Source organism: Plutella xylostella, chromosome 5 (genome assembly GCF_932276165.1).
Source record: "Plutella xylostella chromosome 5, ilPluXylo3.1, whole genome shotgun sequence".
NCBI lineage: Eukaryota > Metazoa > Arthropoda > Insecta > Lepidoptera > Plutellidae > Plutella > Plutella xylostella.
This window is the reverse complement of record NC_063985.1, coordinates 1,630,963-1,654,702: the sequence shown is the minus strand read 5'-3', so window position 1 is coordinate 1,654,702 and position 23,740 is coordinate 1,630,963. Positions and strand designations below refer to the sequence as shown.

Below are 23,740 nucleotides of genomic sequence, written 5' to 3'. Positions count from 1 at the left end.
CGTCGTATGTACCCTTTTGCTTTTGACTTGTGAATCAAAACCTCTCATCTGCCTTCATAATGTGCGAAAACGTGAGAAATCGCTGCCGGCTGTGTCTAGACGAGGAATCGGTGCACGTTTCTCTATTAGAAAATCCTTCTATCCAATTACATATGAAGTCTTGCCTCGCCCTGACCGTGTCCAGCACCGACCAGCTTCCCAAGTTGGTATGTGTGTCGTGTGTGTCGCAACTGGCCGAGTTCTACCACTTCCAACTGAACGCTCGCTGCTCCCAGGACTGGCTGGAGTCCTGCATCCAGGAGCAGGCCAGGAAATCCACAGAAACAAAAGCACCCATACAACCACTCCCGGATTCCGAGTACAATTCAGATTCACTTCTAGAGTTCCTCAATAATAATGCTAATATTGAAGAATATTTGAGCAATCTGGGTAAGGAAGATATACCGTCTATAGTGAATATGTTGGATAAAAACCATGAAAACTCTATGGACACCTTCAACAGGCTTACAGGTAACCTGAAAGGTTCAAAGTCAATAAGTCCAAAGAAAAAAGAACTAGCAACAACTGCGAAAAGTGGTAAAATTAACATGGATGTTGATGTACTAGACTCAGACACTGAAATCGTTCAAAAATTACTGATGAAAGAAGTTGAAGATACCAAACCAAAAGCTAAAAGTACAGAGAAACAGGTTACAAACTGTTTTGCATGTAAAACTAAGTTTGAAAACATACAGAAGTTATCCAGACACTTGAGTATTTGTGATGATGCTTCAAGAACTTGTAATAAGTGTCTTATACTGTTTGACTCTAAGCTCAAAATGCTGCAGCATAGAATAACTCATGTCACATCATACCCTGTCTCTTGCAACTGTGGAGCAACTTTCATCAACAGATATGACCTGCTACATCACTATAAGAACTGTACAGCTGACTTCACAACCATACAGTGTACATTCCGCTGTAAACAGTGCTCTTTAATATTTAAAGACAGGTTACAGCTCTATAGACATGCTAAAAGCCATGTGAAAAAGGCAGAAGAAAGAATTTGTGACATTTGTGGTCATGTGTTCTCTACTGAGGATGACCTTGCGCTGCATAAATCAAATGAGCATCAAACTTCTGGTGATGTTATGTACAGGTCAGTAAATAAACAACATGATTGATTATTAAAAATATGTGTACGGAATTACAAAGTTTAATATTGTAACATTATATAAAATTTGTAAATTTTGTTTGTGTTGTGTGCAATAATGAATATTGTTTTTGACTATTATGTAGCTTTCGCAATTCAATGTTCACTCTGTTACAGGTGTAAAGTGTGCAGCTACACATCAAAGGACAGAAGAAATATCTATGTCCATGTGAAGGGACACACAGTTGCCACAGAACTCCAGAGTCACCTGTGTGAAACGTGCGGACAAAGTTTTACCACTCACTCATCTCTGAAACGACATTTACACCAACATTCACATGGATCTACCAGCTGTAAGAAATGTGAAATGTGTCACATAGAATTCAAGAGTGTTGAAGGTAAAAATAAACATATTTGTCTAGAAGAAAAAAGTATGTGTGAAAGATGTGGAGATACTGTTAGTGTTTGTAAATTAAACTCACATGCTTGTGTCACCAATAACTTACAAGATAAAACAGTGAAAGACTGATTATAATATCTAGAACATTTATTTATTTAAACATTTATCTAAGTAAGTATATTATAATTTGTGTAAATGACTCATAAGTTAGACAGTATTCATCTAAGTATATAAGTAACTCCATTAAGAAATGAATATAAAAAATAAAATATTTTATCAATAAACTAGGGCAAGTTTTCATTCTATGGCTCAGATTAGCAGAAACAAAACCACCCTCTGTGGCTAAACGTGAAGAAATCCATGAAAATGATCCTTATCCTATATGGCAGAATGTTGCTGAGTTGAATAAGCCACCTCATGAATGATGGTATGCTGATATTTCTTTTGTTCTTCCGTATGCCTGAAATAAATAGACTTCTGTGAGAAGGAAATCCGCGGTATTCAGTATAACAGTTTTTATAAATACTTCTTCTAGCGGAGTTAGGTAATCATGAAAGAATTTTTTTTGAACGGTTTTGAGGAGCTGCGGCTGCTACACGGGTATGTTATCGACGCCGATAAACTCGTTTAATGCGAGTTCCAACAATCGTCGTAATTATGGCGAATCGCGATATATCGACGTTTATCTACGCCGTTAACAAACTCAACTATAGGGACAGCTGAGTCATCCCCTTTCGCCTTACTCTACCTACCACTTTTACAATACCAACGCACCATCAATAATAATCCTAGCCGCCTCTTCCGTGCTGACATCCTGGTAGCACCCCGTGAAGCGGTGCGGCGGCGCCTGGTGCGGGGTCACCGACCCCAGGTACACCGACGTCGTGCGTATGCTCTTGGTCCACGTGTCTAGGCGGAGCTCCTCGGATATCGAGTCCATTAGGCCTGGGGTGGGGGTTTGAGGTGGTGTATAAATTGGTTTGACACATTTCACGTTGATTGTATAGAGTGTATTATTATTATTATTATTTAATTCTTTATTGCACAAATATATAATATATGCACAAAAGGTGGGCTTACTACGAGGCAATGCAACAGCAAACCAAAACGGAAGTCGATCAACCATATCAGCGTAGCGGACTGACAACTGACCTTCTTCTCATCACGGTGGCGAACTTTAGTTCGTCTTCAATAAACCCACGCGCTAAGACGAAGTTTTGTTGTTCTAGGTGATTCACACAAGCACCGCCTCACCACGCCGATTGCAGATTTTTATAAAGTAAATTTTCGCGCGATAATGGCGAGGCAGCGGGTAACGTTTTTATATAAAACATAATTTATTTGCAATGATAAACCGCTCTGCTCGGCGGTGCGCGGTCAAGTGTGTTAATCGCCTTACCCACGCTGTGGGTGGACACATATCTCTTTAGCCGGCCTTACCTCTGAGTCCATACATGGCGGCGCAGTGCGGCGCGGCGTCAGCAGTTCACGGCGACCAGGTGCCCGTGGCGCCGCGCGATCATGTGCGGGAGGAATGCACGGATTATCTGAGTAAAGAATAACTTTATGAAGGTTTTGTACCCATTACTGGGTTTCCCTTCTGGAATAAAAAGTAGCTTCTAATACCTACTATAAAACCTGGCCTTCTATCGGTAAAATACCTAACTAAGCTATCGAACAGTAAAATCAGTATATAAGCCTTCCCTTTGCCAGCATAATTGCATAGAATACACGAGCATGGGCAGTCAGCAGCAGCGACTGACAATAATCTCACTGCATAAAATCCTTTCACAACGGTGATACAACCTTGCTCTACTTTTTATCACCGATACCTACATTAAAAATATACTTAAACATTATGCAGATTCTGTCAAACTATAAAAAACTACCTCTTACCCAAAAATGCGCCAGCAAGTTGACCTCAACAACCCTCAACGCCTCCTCCGGCTTGAGTTGCAGGAAGGGTGCATACGTCTGCTCCTCCGCGGTGCAGATGACCATAGACACGTCTGTTTGTAGCCGCCGCATGGAGCCAGCTATGAGTTCTACTTGCTCGCGCGATGACACGTCTACCGTGTAGCCGTATGCCTGGGGCGGGGGAGAAGAAATGAGTAGGTAGATAAGCAGAGCATTGTAGTTAGGTACTCTGCTAGATTAGACGTGCAGTTAGATATAGGTACTATGTGGATAGGCACTATTGGTTATTACCCGGTCACCAGCAAGCAGCAGCATAGATATAAGTACATAATTTATCTTGCGTTAAAAATATACCTACCTAAAATAGTAGGTATACTTAGGTAGGTACTTTACGGAAGTACCTACCTGGTAGTAAGTTGAAGTAGGTAGGTGTACTATAATTTACCACAAAACCTTTGGATAAAAGTGAATCCGGAGGTCACCTGATGAGAATCATCATTCCTAATGAATTGGTGATTCACGAACACGGTAAGGCTCACGATCTAACATTCACGTGTTTTATACTCTCCAAACATAAGCTTCAGCTTCATAACTGCGAAGATCTGTTAGCATAATGACATTATAATTTTGCAACACAGTCATGGTCATGTCTCACACCTCGCCGTCCCTGCTCCGTATCTCGGTGACGACGGCCTGGTTCCTCGGCTCGTCGCGGTCCCAGCACACCACGGAGGCGCCCAGCCCTGCCAGCTGCAGCGCCAGCTCGCGGCCTAGCCCGCGCCCGGCGCCTGTTATCTGATGAGTGAGGGTTAGTAAATGGGATAGTGTACGTATGTACACATTACATTCCTACCTTAAATTCTATTCTGTTGGTTCTGAAACCCTGAAGAACCTATGAAGGTATATATTTCCTTGTTATCAGCTCCGCTAGCATATTTTAAGTACCTACATATAGCTCCTGTAACTATAAATGGAACCTTTGTAGTAAAAAAAAGTAAATGTCCATCTCCTTCATAAATTGGAGCAGCAAGACATTTGAAAAGTAAAACATCAAGGTTATATACCTATGCCTTTACCCTTACTTAACTTACCTACCTACTTATGTACATGAAGTCTTAATAGCTGATATGATTATTTACTAACCAGAACAGTCTCCCCATACATGGATTTCATGACTGGCGGGATAATAAAATGGAACGCGGCCACGGCACAAGTGGAACACAACTTCACAACCAACACAACACAATCTAGCGTCCAGAGGGGAACATTCGCCCACCCCCCACTGCCCCACCAGGGAAGAATCCAGACTTCTTGGATAGCCCTGAATTTTCTTGCCGCGCCTCCTATTGTACGTACAAATACGTTTTGCCTAGCCATCACTATAAATAAGGGTAAAGATGATAACAAAAATACGCAAGCATGATCGGCGATAGGAAAGTGTCAAAGTCTGACACAGACAGTTGCGTTCAAAATTATTCTCTGGTTTATAGTGAAAAGAGGTGATGAGATGATAAAGGTGATTTTTTTTCGTTTGTGTTATTTGTGGTAATTTGACAAATATACGTTTTTTTTGGGCCGCATGTGCTGTATTTTAATGTAAACAAACAAGGAAAAAGGAAAAATATAACTTGGTATTGTAAATAATTAACATAATTAACTTTTAAGCATTTCCGAAACTTCTGAGCATTTACGCAATAGGTAGGTAAATATGCCGAAGAAACCATTACAAAAAGCACGGGAGAACCGCTCTACAGACAAAAAGGACTTGACTTTCCACCCGTACCACATCACGCCAGAGACGGCCCACACCGCCGTCCTACTGCTGGAGTCTGAGGAAGACGAGATATTATGCCAGGTGGGTAAAATACCTAAGGTATAGAGTCACTATACACACTATAAGTATACAAGAAGTAAGTAACTATGGACCGTAGGTCGGCTGTACACCCTATGTTGAACAACCGATGCATGTCCATTGTCCAGTGTGGTAACTAAACACTTATTGAGATCAAATAAGCATAGCGTGAGGAAACCTTATACAGATAGCTGAATGTAGCTGGATCAGGAAAGCCGAGCACAGGTTGTGGTAATCCTTATAAGAGGCCTAAGTATCTCCGGCAGTGGCCGTTTACAGGCTGATGGCGAAGGGTAGGGTAGGTATATACCGTATTATTGTTTATCTGGATAGATCGACCTACATAACTTCTTAATGTACCTATAACTTTCTTGTTCTTAAGTAACTTCTTAATGTACCTATGTTTTTACTGACTTGTGTGTATTTGTAAAATGTGTGTGAAAATGGGTTAAATAAATATATTTTGTATTTGTACATTCCTAATTTCCCTCAGACTCTCCGCGCGATCACCAAGTTCTCCGCTCAAGACACTCGCAACCGCGAGATCCTATTCCACCTGGATGCTATCAAGTACATCCTGCCTCACATCCAGCACAAAGCGCTGAACGTGCAGCGGTTCGCGCTGAAGGCCCTCGCGCAGCTGTGTCAGCTGCCGACGGCGCCGGAGGTAGTGTTGGCGGATGCGGAGAATGTGAGGACTGTGGCGGCGCTGTTGGGTAAAGTAAGTTGGTTTAATAGTTGTGAGATAGTTAAGTAGGTAGTTACTTATAAAAAGAAAACGCGGTTTTGATTTTTGAGTTTTGCTTATAGCTGAAAGCTCTTGATGTTATGAATGATGATGTCGCTGTCGTCAGTCTATTGCAGTAAACCTAGGATCTTGGCTTCCTACGGAACGTTCTGACTACAAAGACTAGGTATCAATGTGCTTCTGAAATAAATAATTTATAAATCCATTTAACTATTAAAAAACACCAACCACCCACCACCAAATAGATCCAACAGTTTTTAACTACAACGAAATTCGGCTATATTATGAGTAACATCAAGTATGTGGGCACATCCAAGACCCGAAAGGAAATATCTTCCTTAAAACAAAATATTTACCTATCGGTCAGGAATATAATTTGGCAGTTTCTCTACATCTCTGTATAATGTTCCAGATGGAAGATGTATATGTCCTGGAGTTCGCGTCTCTAATCCTGGCGGAGGTGACCCGCGAGCCGCTCGGATGCGACCAGCTCGTGGCCACCAATGTCATCAGCACGCTGTTCAATAGGATGAAGAGCAGCGCTGACCCTGATGTGCAGAAGAATTGTCTTCAGGTATCAATCTAATTATACGGAGTGATTGATGTAGGTAATTAGTGAGAGTGGGCTAACTTTATTCTGGGTAAGTATAGCTAGCAAGTTTAATCCTATATCATATTTTTTCATGGAATGCTAATTTGGCTGCTCTACGCATATATCTACACACCTATGTATCAGCCGAATACCAACCTCAGTTTAAACCTACACATGAAGAATTCCAAAGCCTGGAGCAGGGCCGGATTTAGAGGTCGAGAGGCCCCGGGGCAACAATGAAGTGGAGGCCCCCTGGCCCCAAATAATTTTCAGTTTTTTTTTCAGATTTATTTTTTGTGTTGTAGTGCCTAGTGTAGATGATTTTATAATTTAATAAACATATAAAATATAATCGAAAACGAGAAGTACTTATCTGAAATGAAATTTTTGGAAATTAATTTTTTCTTTGGATACCCAGTTCCCGGACTAGAATAGGTACTTTCAATACTCAGGAGAGAAAGCTTTGATGGAAGATTTTGTCCTATCGTGGTTCGAAGCCTATTTTTTTTTTATTTTAATTTTTGAAAATAATCGATCTCCTGTGCATTTGATATCATCAAAATTAAATACATTCTCAATGCAATTTCAAAGTCTGGGAATGTAGCTCTGAAATTTTGATGTTCTAGAATTTGGTAGTAAAATAGTTCCGGAGATTGGTCTTTTCCATAGTGCTTTTTGTATGAGTCGATCAAATATATAAATTGAACCAACTCATTACCAAGATTAGGTTCTAAATCATCCTGATAAACTTTCGCCAATGCCTCTGCTACACCGTGCCAATTTTCAGCATCCATCTTGTTGATGCTTTTGAAGGTTACAAGAAAAATTAAGAAGCCTTACACTAGCAATGTAAAACAACCAAAGAAAATTTCTAAAAGCGACAACAGCGTTTTTTTGTCTAGTGTTTACTAGTTCCAGCGGAAATAAAAAAAGGAATACTTTTTTTTTTTCGAAGTGTCTATTGTGGGGGCCCCTCTTTTGTGGAGGCCCCGGGGCAGTTGCCCCGGTTGCCCTCTCCTAAATCCGGCCCTGGCCTGGAGTCATTGTCATTGAGTCAGCTTTAAACTAAGCTTTTATCACACTTTCTAGACCATAAGCAACCTATTAGACGACCCAGCGTCTGCGTCAGAAGTAACAATGAACCCTCACTGCACCTGGCCACCGATCCTGGCTCTGATGAAGAACAAATACGTGGCCATTCAACACGCAGCCATCAAGACTGTCGGCCAACTGCTTGGACGGTTCAAGGATGAGCATATACAGAAGAGTTTCAAAGCGTCGACTGGTATCAGCGATTTTTGTGATATTCTTGAGGTACGCTAACAAAATAAAGTACTTAGTTAAAATAACCAGTACTTTTTGTGTGACCAGAGCAATCTTATTTACGGATCGTACATTGAAAACAAAATTCAAATAAGTACCTATGGTGCAAAGACTAACCTTGAGAAGAAAGTGCAGCATGTTAAGTACCTTGACCCGAAACATAATATTATTATATTAATTTGCCTTTACTTTTCACTAGGTAGTTACAATACATAATTAAAAATAAAGGTGTTTTGAAGTTCGTTCGATAATTCATTCCTCACCTATCCTCCTCCAACAGACGTACGACTTCCGCGACATCCACTCCCTGATCCTGGACGTGATCCGCGACTACGTCGAGACGGAGGACAACGCGGCGCACGCGCACCGCGCCGGCGCGCTGCAGCGCCTGCTGGCGTATCTAGAGGTACGGAGAGAGAGAGAGAGAGGGAGAAAATGGAAAAATCTGTGAATAAATCGTGTAAAACGTACGTTAAACGAGCAGTGTACGTAAATATATTCACGAATTTCATAACCCACCCGTTTCTATCTTATCCTCATAAACACAAATTGTTTAGGGTGGCCCCCTTTGCCTGTTAATCCCCAGCGTAGATTGTGAATAAGTAGGTATAAGAAGTAAATTGTTTCTGCCACAAAAACAAGTTATTGTTAGTGGCAAGTGGCAATACAAGATTAAAATTTTAACTCATTATGTTAGTAGGTAAATGCGTTTGTACTTACACATAATACTTCTCATCCTACAGATAGCACCTGTGGAGCTGAAGCCACGTGCGCTCGCTGCACTGGCCAAGATGACACTAACTGAAAGCGGGAGAAAGGTAAAGTTTTTCGATTTCAAGCAATAGTAAATACCATCCCACAGCTACAGCCGTTCGTAGTAATATTCGTAGCATCGGCGTAGCCATCTCGTAGCATGCCCGTAGCACTTTCGCACCAATGGCAATGATCGTATTATAATTAATTAAAAAGTTAAAATCATTTATTCGAATATCTAGTGGCTTTTTAATTAGACCACGATACGGGTGGTCCAACACTCATCCTGCCTTCACCCTCACCTGAACCGCACACCGAGTAACACACAACAACTCTAACAAGCTCACTATACCATCAACTTCCAGGCTCTATTCGAGACAGGAGCAGACCTGGTGTTCTGCCACCTGCTGCTGGGTTCAGACGTGGAGCTGCTGGCGGACGCGGCGCTGGCGGCGGGCAACATGGCGCGGCTGGCGGAGGCGGCTGTGAGGATGTGTGACGCGGGCGTCGTGGAGGCTCTGGCTTGTTAGTAACTAATACATGAATTAGTAATGTCGCTGTTTTCTAAAAGCTGACAGCATAGATGAATACACAGGCTGTTGCAAAAAGGGTATACTAAACCGAAACCTACATGTGCAGCAGCATAACTAAGCTCTATTTCTATTCTAAAGGAAATGTTTTTTTTTTCGCGAATTTTTGGCTTAGATATAACATGCTGCATTGCATTTGTAGTAGTCTCATAGCATCGGCGTAGCCATCTCGTAGCACAGAAATCATCATACAACACTAGTAGAGACACTCTGCCACCTGCTGCTGGGCTCGGACGTGGGGCTGCTGGCGGACGCGGCGCTCGCGGCGGCAACATGGCGCGGCTGGCGGAGGCTGCGGGCAGGATGTGTGACGCGGGCGTCGTGGAGGCTCTGGCTTGTTAGTAACTAGTATAATAGTAACTAATCCGCTTTTAATGTCGCTGTTGGGTAAAAGCTGACAGCGTAGATGAATATACAGACTGTTGCAAAATGGGTATACTAACCTACATGTGCAGCATGTTATATCTAAGCCTGAAAATGAAATCAGAATTTCAAAATTCGCTAAAAAAATCATTTTCCATACAAGCTTTGTTGGTCACGTGACTTTTTACTATGGAGATTGTTTTTTTTCGCAAATTTTGATATGGTGATTTAATTTTTGTAGGTTACGGCTTAGTATACCCTTTTTGCAACAACCTGTAGATAGAAAAGAAAAGTGACACAATACGTAGTAGTCTCGTAGCATCGGCGTAGCCATCTCGTAGCAAGCCCGTAGCACGTCCATAGCAATCATGGTAGAACACTGGTAGAGACACTCTGTCACCTGCTGCTGGGCTCGGACGTGGAGCTGCTGGCGGACGCGGCGCTCGCGGCGGCAACATGGCGCGGCTGGCGGAGGCGGCTGCCAGGATGTGTGATGCGGGCGTCGTGGAGGCTCTGGCTTGTTAGTAACTAATATTGTAAGGCTGTATTTGCACAGCAACATTTCACCGCGCGATAATAATTCTCGTGAATTATATGTAATCCGACGCTTGTACCTACCGAGACGCGATTTTTTACCGCACGTGCGGATACTCGTATAATATTCAATGTGTTGCAGAATTGCAAGAAAAAAAACCACGCGGTGAAATATCGCTGTGCAGACACAGCCTTAATGACCTGTGGGACCAGATTTTAGATATTATGACAGCTTAGGTATAGCCAAACCAGGAATATAAAAACCCTCGCCATATTGCGGAAAAGCAATAGAACTTTTTTCTTGCACGGGTATCATTAACTCAAAATGTCATTTGTCTATTGCTGTCAAAGTGTGATGCTGTCAATGCGTAGTGTTTATTATAGCTTTTGTGAGTTTTTTGTGTTTCAAAATGCCGAAATATATCCATAGCCGTGAAAGGAATCTAATTTACCACATACACAAGTATTTGTCGGAGAAAAAATCCGAGGGATTGGACTTTATTCCTCTTGATAACATAACTGATACTATTGTCAAAATGACTGGTAGGTATACAGTATAGTAAGAGCAAATTAATTTGGCAAATTTGTAAGCTACGAGTAGGTATTAATAATTTCCTAAACCATTTCAGCAAATATGCCTTTTAGTCAATTTCTCTCTAAGACTTACTCCAAGCCAACCAGAATGCTATCAAAGTTGCTTCTTTTTGGTCTGGACAAATATAAAAATTCGCATGTTCACTGACACGAAAGAAGAAGAAGAATTTCTCTATTTTCAAATTGCGAGAGAATGAGTACCTATTCGAAGCGTCCGTTCTGTGATCGTAACTGATCACTGAGGTTAAGCAACAACTGGCACGGTCAGTTATTGGATGGGTGACCGATTTCAAGTGGTTCTTTTCTGGAAGCTTCCGTGCTTCTGACGGCACGTTAAGCCGTGGGTCCCGGTTGCTGTTTCGGAAGCAGTCGTTAAGGCTAGTCAGAGGCCTTCGGGCGTCTTGAAAACATGTGACAGTCGGGTTACCCACTTACCCGACATCTCTCTCAGCACAAGTTTGCTTGTGTTTGGGTCCACCAACCCGCACTAGGCCAGCGTGGTGGACTAGACCTAAACCATTCCTTCATTGAAAGGAGACTCGTACCCCAGCAGTGGAGACGTGATGGGTTGTGACAAGGTAAATACCTACACAACTGTAATCTAAATGTGGGTTTCCTCACGATGTTTTCCTTCACCGTAAGGCTGTTAGTACACATGTTACTTAAGTTTCAAAGAACCCATAGGATATAATATCCTATCATTCAGCTACTGACACTCTTTTCAAAATACCTAAATCATAACAAAATGTCAATTAAATTTGAGCATGGCCAATTCACATTGGTAGAGCTATACTTAGTGTTGCAGTCCTCAACGCGAATGTGGCGCACTTAATACAGGGTTTTTATATTCCTGGTTTGGCTTTAAATATAGATAGAAAAGAAAAGTGACACAATATTTGCAGTATTCAAGTAGCAATATTCGTAGCATCAGCGTAGCCATCTCGTAGCATGCCCGTAGCACTTCCGTACCTATCATCGTAGCACACTGGTAGAACACCCTGTCACCTGCTGCTGGGCTCGGACGTGGAGCTGCTGGCGGACGCGGCGCTCGCGGCGGCAACATGGCGCGGCTGGCGGAGGCTGCTGTGAGGATGTGCGACGCCGGCGTCGTGGAAGCACTGGCTTGTTAGTAACTAATACATCCATTGTTGATGTCGCTGTTGGGTAAAAGCTGACAGCTTAGATGAATATACAGGCTGTTGCAAAAAGGGGACGTACTAAGCCGACCTACATGTGCAGCATGTTATAGGTATCTAAGCCCGAAAATGAAATCAGAATTTCAAAATTCACGAAGAAAAAAACATTTTGCCATACTTACAAGCTTTGTTGGTCACGTGACTTTTTTACTATGGAGACTGTTTTTTTTCGCAAATTTTGATATGCTGATTTAATTTTTGTAGGTTTCGGCTTAGTATACCCTTTTTGTAACTAGTCTCGTAGCATGCCCGTAGCACTTCCGAATCAATCATCGTAGAACACTATATAGTAGAGACACTCTGCCACCTGCTGCTGGGCTCGGACGTGGGGCTGCTGGCGGACGCGGCGCTCGCGGCGGCAACATGGCGCGGCTGGCGGAGGCGGCTGCCAGGATGTGTGATGCGGGCGTCGTGGAGGCTCTGGCTTGTTTGTAACTATAATACAGCAATTGTAAGGTATGTCCGCACAGCGATATCACCGCGTGATAATAATATATTCCGACGCCTGTACTGATACGCGATTTTTAATGCCAGTGCGGATACTCGTATAATATTCAACGTGTTACAGAATTGCGATAAAAAAAAAAACACGCGGTGATATATCGCTGTGCGGACACGGTGAATATAATAGAAAAGAAAAGTGACACAAAATTTGTCTCGTAGCAATATTCGTAGCATCGGCGTAGCCATCTCTTAGCACTCCCGTATCAGCAGCAATCATCGTAGAACACTAGAAGACACACTCTGTCACCTGCTGCTGGGCTCGGACGTGGAGCTGCTGGCGGACGCGGCGCTCGCGGCGGCAACATGGCGCGGCTGGCGGAGGCGGCTGTGAGGATGTGCGACGCGGGTGTCGTGGAGGCACTGGCTTGTGAGTGGCGAGGAGATGTTTATTAACTTTGTAATGTGTCTGCTGTTGCTGTATTATAAAAGTTTTTCATCGCGTTCAATCTCGAAGACTCGCAACATCTTTCATTGCGCATACCATAGTAATTAAAGATTACGTATGATTCAATCTTGTAGATACAAAGCAGACCGATGTATTTCTGTTATACAAGCTATTGATCTTCCGGTGTCAGTGACAAACACTAGAAAGTCAAAATAGCATCAGCTGCTGACTGCTCTGGATAAACCAGACGTTTATACATAAAATGCAATTGTCACGTCATTCCGGACCCCAATCTATTGATGATTTTCATCCCTCCAGCGATCCTCGCAGACGAGCGGGCTGCCTGGTTCGACGTGAGGATCAACGCTCTGAAGGCGCTAGGCGAGCTGACCCGCGCCACGCCGCGCGCCGCCACCGCCCTGGTAGCACCGAAGACCTTCAGTGCCGTCGTCAATGTTAATAAGAAATGTTAGTTGGTAGTTATGTACTGTGTGTGGATCACGAATATTGTCGACTCTATATAGTCGATAAGTGTTTGTAGGCGGTGAACTGCCTATCTGATTAGCTATAGACTAGTGTCAAAAATAGTCGTGATTGGCACACTATTCTATTCTCTGTGGGGGTGTCAGTACCTGCACCTGGCTCTCTCGAGTGGAACCTTTGTGCATATCCCCAAGGTCTAAATTGCCTTCCTAAGCTTGTAAAATCATCAGGTTTTATCTCTGTGATTAACTTTCCAACAAGAATCACTGAAACTTCTAAAACATGTATCGATCACGCTTACACTAACGTACTAAAGTCTGATATTTTATTAAATGAAAGTATAAACTTGAACATTTCTGACCATTTAGGTGTAATACTAATTTTAAACTTATATAATAACTGTAAAAAAAACAACCCTACGTCCCAAACGCGTCTATTTTCAGAATGCAAGATAAACGCTTTCACAAATGCCTTATGCATGTATGACTGGGATTCATTGATGAAAAAATATCTTTGTCCTGGTGAACAACTCAACTCTGTAATTAATATAACTAAACACATGTATGATGTACATTTTCCAATTAGAATTTATCCGTCAAAGAGTTCCTCTAGTGCATGGGTGAGCGACCGCGCCAGATCCTTACGTAAACAAATATCTTCAAAAAAACATGAATTATTAAAGCCGAATTGTAACATACAAACTAACGTTCAATTACTTGATCTTGAAATTAAATATAACTCCGAGTTATACAATTCCCGAAAACAATTTCTAAACAACTCGATAACAAAATATGACGGCAGCAACATGTGTAAGAAAGTATGGCAAGTGATCTCATCCGAGACCTGCCGCACGGGAAACAACAATGCACTAAACGTACTTGTTAGCAAAACCTCGGTAGATACTGTAGACAGTGAAGGCGCGCGCGACGCCGCGGCTGCCACCGCCGCCGCCTTAAACCGATTCTACATAGAAGCAAATAATAACTCTGCTAAGCCGGAAATAAATAAGGCAATCACATTTTTAAATACCTACTTACCAGACCAAATACCAACAATTTCATTTAAATGTTTTACTTTACTTGATATATTGAAAGTAGTCAAAAACATCAAACGTAAAAAATCAAAAGACATATATGACATGTCTACTCTGGTACTTGACTATTTACCCCCTGTATTAATATCACTACTATGTCATCTATTTAACGAGTGTGTACAGTGCGGTATTTACCCCGAAGCTCTGAAAATAATAAAGGTTCAACCTGTCTATAAAGGGAAGGGCGACATGCATATCCTTAAAAACTTTAGACCAATATCACAAATCCCAATAATATCTAAGATATTTGAGAATCTAATCAGCCAACAACTCATGTTATTCTTCAACACAAATAATCTCCTAAACAAGCAGCAATACGCATACCAAGCCGGGCGATCCACTGTGCACGCGGCTCGCGATGTCTTAACCAAACTAATGAGTCACCTGGACGCCGGCCGACAAGTCGCCGCCATATTCTGCGACTTATCCCGCGCCTTCGAACTTGTCGACCATTCACTAATCCTAAACAAACTCAAACTGTACGGTGTTAATGGTTATTTTCTGGAAACCATTGCATCTTTTTTACACGAGCGTAAACAGAGCACACGCGTTAATGATGCACAATCAAACTTAGAAACCATAGGCCCCTGCGCTGTCCCCCAAGGATCGGTAATGGGCAATAATCTGTTTCTAATCTTAATCAATGACCTAACTACAGCGTCTGAAAACGTAGATTATGTTCTTTTTGCCGACGACGGTTGTGTAATTGTTAACGCCGAAAGTTACGAACAACTTAAATCTAAACTAAATAAAACCATCAGCGACCTATCTAACTGGTTCGCTGCCAACGGAATGGCGTTAAACGTTGAAAAAACAAACATAATTCACTTCCAAATGAGAAAAACCAGAGGCCATGAACTGAACATCGTTTGTAACAACTTATTAGTCCCTCAAGTCGACACAGTCAAATACCTAGGATTCACCTTTGATTCCGGCCTGACGTGGATACCGCAAATTGACAATATTTGTTCTAAACTATCATCAGCCTCTTATGCTCTTAGCAGATTAAAACCTACATTGTCTGAAGATAACATGAAAAAAGCCTACTTTGGATATTTCCACTCAATACTAAGTTATGGTGTCGATATCTGGGCCAACTCAACTGATGCAGGACGTGCTTTCAGATCTCAGAAACGTGCACTGCGCATAATGGCGGGCGTACCTTGGGACACCCCAGCAAAGCAACTATTCATAAAACTCAAAATATTAACGCTGCCGTGTCTATACATATTAGAAATAGCTAAATACGTAAGGCGTAATCTTAGCCTTTTCCCAACAAACAAGGATGTTCGTCCAAACACCTGCCCTCGCCGTGAAGATAAGCTGTACTGTCCCGGCTGCAGGCTAACTAAGTCTAATAAACTCATCCATATAATAGGACCAAAAATATATAACGTAATCCCTGATGTCATTAAAAACGAAACAAATGAGGCCACCTTTACAAAAAAACTTAAAAATATGTTGCTTAATTCGGCATGCTATACTATAAATGAGTTCTTTGACCTCACCTCGCCAACCCATGCACTATTGGTACCTACTACCAACAGTAACTCTCATAACGATGAAAAACAGTGTGTATAAAGCTTTCAAATAAGATACTATCATACTAAAACACAATGCAAATATGCAAATAATGCTGAAATGTTGTTACTTAATAGAAATACCTAAAAACTATTGATGTACTACCTAATAACTAAATTATTTATATGTATAAAGAAATACCTAACTATCAGTGCTTCTACTTTATGAACATAATTATATAACTACCTACTTTAGCTAGTCTATGTTATATTGTATAAGTAACTTAATTATACCTAGTGCATAATTACCAATTACCTATACCTATGTAAATGACTTGTAATATTATTTAAGTTATTACCAATAAATGATTGAATTGAATTGAATTGAATAAGCTTGGACCATTTCCCACCACGCTGGTCCACTGCGGGTTGGTGGGTTCACATATCTAGATGTGCTAAATCTAGATATGCAGGTTTCCTCAAGATGTTTTCCTTCACCGTAAGAGCGATGGTATACATTGTACTTAAGTTAAAAGAACTCATTGGTACAATGGAACATGTCAGCGCCGGGATTCGAATCCGCATCTCTTGCGTGAGAAGCGGGCGCTTAACCGACTGAGCTACCACCGCTCATATTGGCACACTATAACTATAACTTTTTCTTTTAGCACCAACCATAGTGTTGATAATACCTGATATAAAGGTCTTATTTTACGGGAATATCCTTAAATGACCTTGTTGTATTTATTTACCATAGGTATAAAATTCTCGGTCAAGCAATTGTTATTTTTAAATAATTTACAGACAAAGAAACTCCTGTAGAAGCTCAACGCTTGGCTGTACAGTGCTACATAAACCTGCTCGACTACCACGAGACGATGCGAGCCCTGCTCACCCCACACTTTATTCACGAACTCCTGAATATAGTACAGGTAATTAGGAATGAGATGGAATAAAGTAAGACCCGAAAGAAGGCAAAACACTTAACGGTAGTTCTAGAAGCGGTATCGTAGAAGAAGTACATGTATACTGTCTGTAATTCACAATATTAATCCATACAAATCTCGTCGTGCGAGCATCCCCGATGGTATATAACATGATTGTGTTTCAGCGTATCGACATAAAGCTGAAAATACTGGCTTGTTCAGCGCTGTCAGTGCTGATGTCAGAAGACCCGGGCAGGCAACTGTTTACCTCCAAGGGAGGGGAAAAGGTCAGTAAACACATATACCTACACTTTAAATAGATAGATAGAATATTCTTTATCAGTTATCAAATTTACAAAGCGATGCCGCAGTGTAAATGAGTTACCAAGAACTTAGCACGAATGGTGATAGCTCCCCGACTCTACTTTAAAATATATACATACAAAAGATTTTTAGAATAGCAGCATAATTTGACAGGCTAATAACAGGTTGATCTTCCACTACACCAGGTAGTTTCAGAGAACTTGAAGGTCGAGCACTTGGGTCTGAGGACAGCTCTGTGCAACCTCATCCTAGCCAGCGTCACCGCCGCCGGCGCAGACGTATACCATGGGATTGGCACTCTGCATTAGTAAGAATTGCGTTTTCATGATGTAGATTTGATATTATTGAGTAGCGTTTCGTAGCATGTGTGTAGTGTAGTAAGATCGTAGCGTGTCGTAGCAACGGCGTAGCGTTTCGTAGCAAGGGCTCCCACCACAGAAATCTAGATTTCTATTGCTCCCACCCATAAACACACGATACGACGTCGCGTCGTGCCAATGCCATTAAACATTTGCGAGTGGGAAGGAGATAATTTTACGTTGCGATGTCGTATCGTGTGGGAGTCCTAAGGTCGTAGCGTGTCGTAGCAACGTCGTAGCGTCTCGTAGCAACGTCGTAGCGTTTTGCAATGACTTTTTTTTTCGCTCGTAAAAACTCAATCGATTATTATTTTAACCATTGCAGCATGGTGACTAATCGCCAGGCTAGGTACGCGGTGAGTGCGTGGGAAGCGGCGTTGGAGAGCATCTTCAAACACAACCCCTCGGCGAAGTTTGCGTACACCGGCCGACTTGACGTCACTGATTTTACTCACGTAAGTTACAGTACTGAAAACGCAATGGAATAATACCTAAAAGATTAAGGATTTTTTTTTAGTACCAATATGATCGAAGACCAATACTTGACCCTCCTTTCCTACTTCAATCATATTAGGTAGCACAGAAGACTTGGCATGACTCGTCTACTTAACTATAGTAGGTATTTTTTGATTGCCTTGATTCGTTTCGTAGTACCTACCTATATACTTATGAATACATTTATTTATTCAAAATTTCAGGATGGTTTCTACGTGCAGAAACGTATTAGCGACAGGTTCCTGCCGCTGAAGCATATTGTAAGAGACGCACGGCGGCCGTTCAAAGACCCCGTGTTTGTCATCAATTTTGGGAACTCCAAACACGCTTCGGAACCTTGTAGGTTTCTAAGTTATACTGTTCATTCTTTGTGTCTTAATTTGAAAGAAAGAGTTTATTCGCCTTCAAGAATTTGGTTTTAGACCAATAAACGTTAATTGCTGGACATAATAGGGATGCCACAATGCTCTGTCTTCTGTAAGTAGGTATTCCTTAGTTCGAGGCCCTATTGGCGTGATGCGTCGTCGCTGCCACCAATGGGGCCAAAGCGTAATCCATCAGTCATCATTATGATGATCAATATTATTTTCAGCTCACGAGCGCAGTTCGTCGGACTCAAAAGTCGATTCGAACTTACGCAATTATTTGGATAATCTGCTTTCCTGGTTTGGTGAGCCGTAAGTACTGTACTTATCTAATTTTTATTTGAATGAAGAACAGAAATTAATTAATATTTGAATGTCAATCTGACTTTATTTATGATTTTTCAGGGAAAGTAGTTGTAAGGGAAGTAAATCCATGCAATACACTGAAGTTGATGAGTCGGAGTATGAAGTCAGGTAAGAAAGCTAAAAGAAATCTACATTAATTTTGTCTCCTGATGGCGTCCTATATATATATGATCACCAAATACCTTCATAATAATAGGTATTTATAGTAACTAGGTACTTTACACATTCATTATAGCATACCTTAACTAGTTACATGTATCTAAGAACAAAAATTCCGTACCATTTATTATGAAATCTTAGCTTGTACTTAATTCAATAAGCACGATATCTTTCAGGTACCGCGAGAAGTGCCACGAAGTTTCAACAACTTTGAAGTCTAGAGCGGAACAGCTGGCGCAGTTTGTGGTAGAGCAGATGTGCGGACTTACAGAGGAAAGAGATTGCTCTATGCCAAGTGTCGACTTGCATCTGGCTGATTTGATGGTGAGATAATACTTTAAAATAACGAATTTTACTTATTTAATATTAGATTCATATTCATTACCTATTCCGCTAGCAGTAATTAACACTGCTTAATGAAGGCCTCTCCCAAAGAGCATCACAACACTCTGTCTTTCGTCTTCCTCGAGATCCTTCAATCAGGTAAGTACTTAAGTATACCTACTGCCTAAGGCTGTTTTTGACAGTATGCGGATTTCATCACGCACACGGGATCTCAAACTATTTGTCTCGTGTGCCATTTCCACGCTTTACAATACCACGTGCGTGATCAAATCCGCATTCTGTTAAAAACAGCCTAAGCTCTTTAGACCAGCGATCTTGAGGATGTCCTTCATTGGACCATCTCATACCAACGGACGAGAAATAACAATACATTCAGGCTCATTTCATTTGTCCCCACTTTAACAATACTCTTCTTCTATCCCCCAGTTAGACCTGAACACTAGCGTCCTACCGCTAGGCCACGTGCGGTGCGGCGGCCCTCTAGAACGCGCTCTTCTATACAAGGCGTTGGCGGACCGAGTCGCCGTGCCGTGCGCACTGTGCCGGGGTGGGGGCGGCGCGTGGTGCGAGGTGGCCGTACCTGAGAGTGACCCGGTTAGTGAATAAGTCGTTCATCATCAACCACTAATCATACACTGCTGGACGTAGGCCTCTCCTATGGAGCGCCACAACAACCGGTCCTCGGCCTTCCTCAACAAGTCAGTGACATCTTCTATCATCTATCAGTCAATAAGGCATTGACATGATCAGTCAATAATGGACAACATTTCATTTTCTTTACCCTATATTTTTATTAGCTATTCGGAAAATTTATAGAAAATTAGAGGACCCGTATTTTTTTATTTTGTATATACATTAATTTTTGCATGTTATTTTTAACTTTAAAGTTAATTATTTTAAAACCGGAAGTATCGTCACATATTAGGTTCAATTTTTAATTTTGTCTATTGCCTTAGTCTCGAAAAAAAACATAAATGACACTGACAAGTGACATTTAAACTTTGTTTACATGCCAACCAATAAATGGGTCATTTTCAAATGACATTGATGATACAAAGTACTTATCATGTAAAAAAATAACCAGAAGCATTTTTCAGAAGCATTTTTTCAGCTGTGTAGGCGGTGGCATACTCTGGGACATATTATATAGAGGTCATCTCTTAATACGTACTAACCATTATATATAATAAATAAACAAATAGTCAGAAAGTGTCAGAACAGAATTTATGAAAATGACCCAAATAAACAAAAACTTCACGATAAAATGTCAACGTCAATCAAAAATGAAAGTGACAGTTACTTTGTTTTTAAATCTATAGGCTTTGATCATCAAAATGCATCGCACCTGATGCATGACGTCATCAGCACTTTTTTACTATTTCATGATTTTCTCGAAAATGATACATCCAAAAAATACAAAAACATTTTTTTTGTGGCCTTTAGAGCTAAATCTCGAAATGGTTTTCGATTTATAGCAGCTTTAGTTTTTTGAAATGTTGTCCATTGGTTGACTGGTCTTTCCACAATCGGTATTTATAAAGAATAAAATTACCGTACCTACAAATATGTGTTAAGTGTATTAGTACACTATAGGTGGACTTAATGCTAAAAGCATCTTCTACCAGTCGACCTACAAAGAGGTAAGTATAAAGAAACCAGTAGAAAGGTAAATCGGTTGGGACACACAATTTTAGTGGCACACGTCACACTTCATCGGGCTATAATAATATATACCTTAATTTCCCCCAGGACGAAGACGAAATCATCCCCGGGCCGGCGCTACGCGGCTACCCGGCGGGTCTACTCCGAGTGAACTACATAGTGGACCTGGAGCGGGGCCGCCTGGTCAGAGCAGGGGGCGCCGACGCCCAGCGCGTCTGTGGCGTGACGTGCTCGCAGCGATACGTGGCGGGGAAGACTCCTGATGAGTGCTATTGCGATGCGCTGTTCTATGTTTGAAGTGCTAGGCTTTTTGCGCCTTTTGTCTTTGTATGAACTACGACTGTGTCGGTAAAACAGTGACTTATATTTTCCAACTGTGTCGATAAAGCAGTGCTTCATACTAGTGGCGCCACCTAGTGAGGGATGTTATAAATGTTAGAATTAATAAAGCACGATGTATTTTCATAGAATTATGTTTTTTATTTGTTTAAAAATTAGTCTTACATGCAAAGGCAGTTTTCAAGTCACAAAACTTACACTTCATTTCGTCATTAAGTAAAATACAATAATTATTTATCTAACGGTTTCATACAAACACGTGTATGTATAAAAGGACACTTCCTTCTTCGTAAAATGGACGGACAAGACAATCACAAACATACATTACACATGATATTGCAATAAATTACGCATTTCATACAATTCTGTAAAAAATCTTGAGTGCAATGTACGATTATTGCACTTACATTTAATTAGAATCCAAATTCATACAAATTATTTAACTGTAATTAAAATAGAAATAAGATTATTTTGTTCATTTAAACTATAGGTATAGTAAATCTTACATTTATTCTCAGTCTAAAATATTTTATATTGGATGGCAACATTATAATTTTAAATGGAATGACAGAAAAATGCATAAAGTTATGATATTTTATACTTATAATAGATTGTACTTATAATTTAACGGTGGTAGTTTACCTTATGTTATTAAAGCATGCATAACATAGTATAATTAAGTAAAAATACTGGTAATAAAAATAAAATACTTCCTTTAAAAGTAACATTAAACTATACACGACATATTGGAAAGATTTATAAAACATAAACGAATCTTAAAGATTCAATAATTAAACTATCACTTGATATTTTAATCGATAAAAGCATTGCACAACGTTTCGCTTGCAACAAGTAATAAAACATATCTTAAGTAATAATAAAGAAAATATTTTAAGTGCGTACTTACTGTATTCTTCAAAGTAAATAAGTGTCTCAGTTTTCGTAAAATAAACAATTAATATTGGAGCGTATTTAAAAAGAAGTGCTTGTTACTAGCTTACTACTTACGCTTGTAAATATGTATTTATATGTAAAGATTGGTACGTAGTGTGTTATCGTAAATCTGAGATCGCGCTTTACCACAACTATAAGAAATATAAATTTACTATGATGCTACACTGCAACTCTAAGAAGACGGTAGGTACCTAAGTAATATAGCACTTCCCTGAAAGTCATTCGATAAATTAAAACATGCTAACCTAACCTAAACCGATGGATCGTACATTATAAACAATTGTAGCGCTAAAATCCGCTCAAATCGAACCAATAATTTTATAAAATATGAAAACTGTGGCCTGTTGAGTCTTGTAATAGTGTGCGACAGTTCATGAAAATTTATGTTTTTCGCACTGAACCCGCTACAGCCCGTTATATTTATGTACGCGACCCATTAAAATGTTAAATACATCACCCAAAACGGGTTAGCAAGGATGCTAAATTAGACCTTAATGCCTAGTTTCACCATAGTCTGTTAGATCATTAACACCGCTGTTACATTGTAATGTCATCAATTATACGTTATCTTGTGTTGGGGTCCACCAACCCGCACTGGGCCAGCGTGGTGGACTAGGCCTAAAACCTAGTCAGTTAAATGCTAGTAACCCAAAATTGGTAATACTTAAATGTTTTTTGTAAGATATTAGAAGGATCGCGCTTTTATAGCTACACCGTAAAGGCGGCTGCGCCTTATAGTGTACGAAAGTACGTATAAAATCTATTGGAGCGATGCCATTTGAGCGGATTTCTGCCCTGCGACCCGCTTCGGTATGTCACGATCCATTACTGTGTTAAATACACTTCCCAAACGGGTTAGCAAGCATGTTAAAGTAAAACTTAACCCTTCCACGCTTGCTAAATTAACCCTCCACTACACAGTTGTCTGCGGCACCCCCTGCACCATGTGAGTGCGGGATCGCGCGCGCGGCGCGGGCGGGGTGGGCGCGCGGGGGGCGGGGCTGCTGGATACTACTCCTTCCTTGAGAGATATGGCAGAGCCCATGGAGGCTTGTCTTGTTTTGTTTTACAAGCATTTAGGTAATTGAATTTAGCATTTCAAACCAAAATTGGTAATAAATGTTTTTGTAAGATATAAGAGATCGCACTTTTATAGCTATATCTCATTCCACGCGGAAATCATCTGATACAAACAAAAACTACCCTTATTTGAATTTAATAAGGGTTCTGTCAGATGTCTTTCCCCGTGGAATGAGATATAAACAGCAATTCACGGTTCTACACCGTAAAGGCGGCTGCGCTTTATAGTGTGAGAAAGTACGTATAAAATCTATTGGAGCGATGCCATTTCAGCGGATTTCTGCTTTTCGATGTCCCTATCCATTACTATGTTAAATACACCACCCCGAACGCGTCCTTCGGAACAATCTCAACTGAGGCATCCAAATCCAAATTGTACCTTAACCC

The 23,740-nt window shown here is 40.9% G+C and overlaps 3 protein-coding genes across 3 annotated transcripts; 2 read left to right on the top strand and 1 right to left on the bottom strand.

Moving 5' to 3' along the window:
* Positions 1 to 35: 35 nt before the first annotated feature.
* LOC105390207 (zinc finger protein 37) lies at positions 36 to 1,714 on the top strand. Its single transcript, XM_011561474.3, has 2 exons — positions 36 to 1,138; positions 1,310 to 1,714. Exons 1-2 carry the CDS (start codon positions 60 to 62, stop codon positions 1,659 to 1,661), a joined length of 1,431 nt encoding a protein of 476 aa, XP_011559776.3. The 5' UTR covers positions 36 to 59; the 3' UTR covers positions 1,662 to 1,714.
* On the bottom strand, positions 1,664 to 4,874 carry LOC105390208 (17-beta-hydroxysteroid dehydrogenase 13). Its single transcript, XM_048633521.1, is given in 7 exon segments — positions 1,664 to 1,992; positions 2,307 to 2,477; positions 2,973 to 3,016; positions 3,018 to 3,079; positions 3,429 to 3,620; positions 4,107 to 4,244; positions 4,593 to 4,874. Coding segments are annotated over 7 exon segments (987 nt in total). The 5' UTR covers positions 4,827 to 4,874; the 3' UTR covers positions 1,664 to 1,846.
* Positions 4,875 to 5,053: 179 nt separating this feature from the next.
* On the top strand, positions 5,054 to 21,277 carry LOC105390206 (armadillo repeat-containing protein 3). The gene is made up of 18 exons (XM_048633181.1): positions 5,054 to 5,304; positions 5,795 to 6,022; positions 6,462 to 6,623; positions 7,731 to 7,955; positions 8,245 to 8,370; positions 8,708 to 8,782; positions 9,083 to 9,242; positions 13,202 to 13,351; positions 16,784 to 16,911; positions 17,091 to 17,192; positions 17,415 to 17,536; positions 17,914 to 18,043; positions 18,287 to 18,422; positions 18,676 to 18,760; positions 18,854 to 18,922; positions 19,150 to 19,297; positions 19,745 to 19,912; positions 21,068 to 21,277. The coding sequence occupies exons 1-18, from the start codon at positions 5,158 to 5,160 to the stop codon at positions 21,275 to 21,277; spliced, it is 2,571 nt and encodes an 856-aa protein (XP_048489138.1). The 5' UTR covers positions 5,054 to 5,157.
* The last annotated feature ends 2,463 nt before the right edge of the window (positions 21,278 to 23,740 follow it).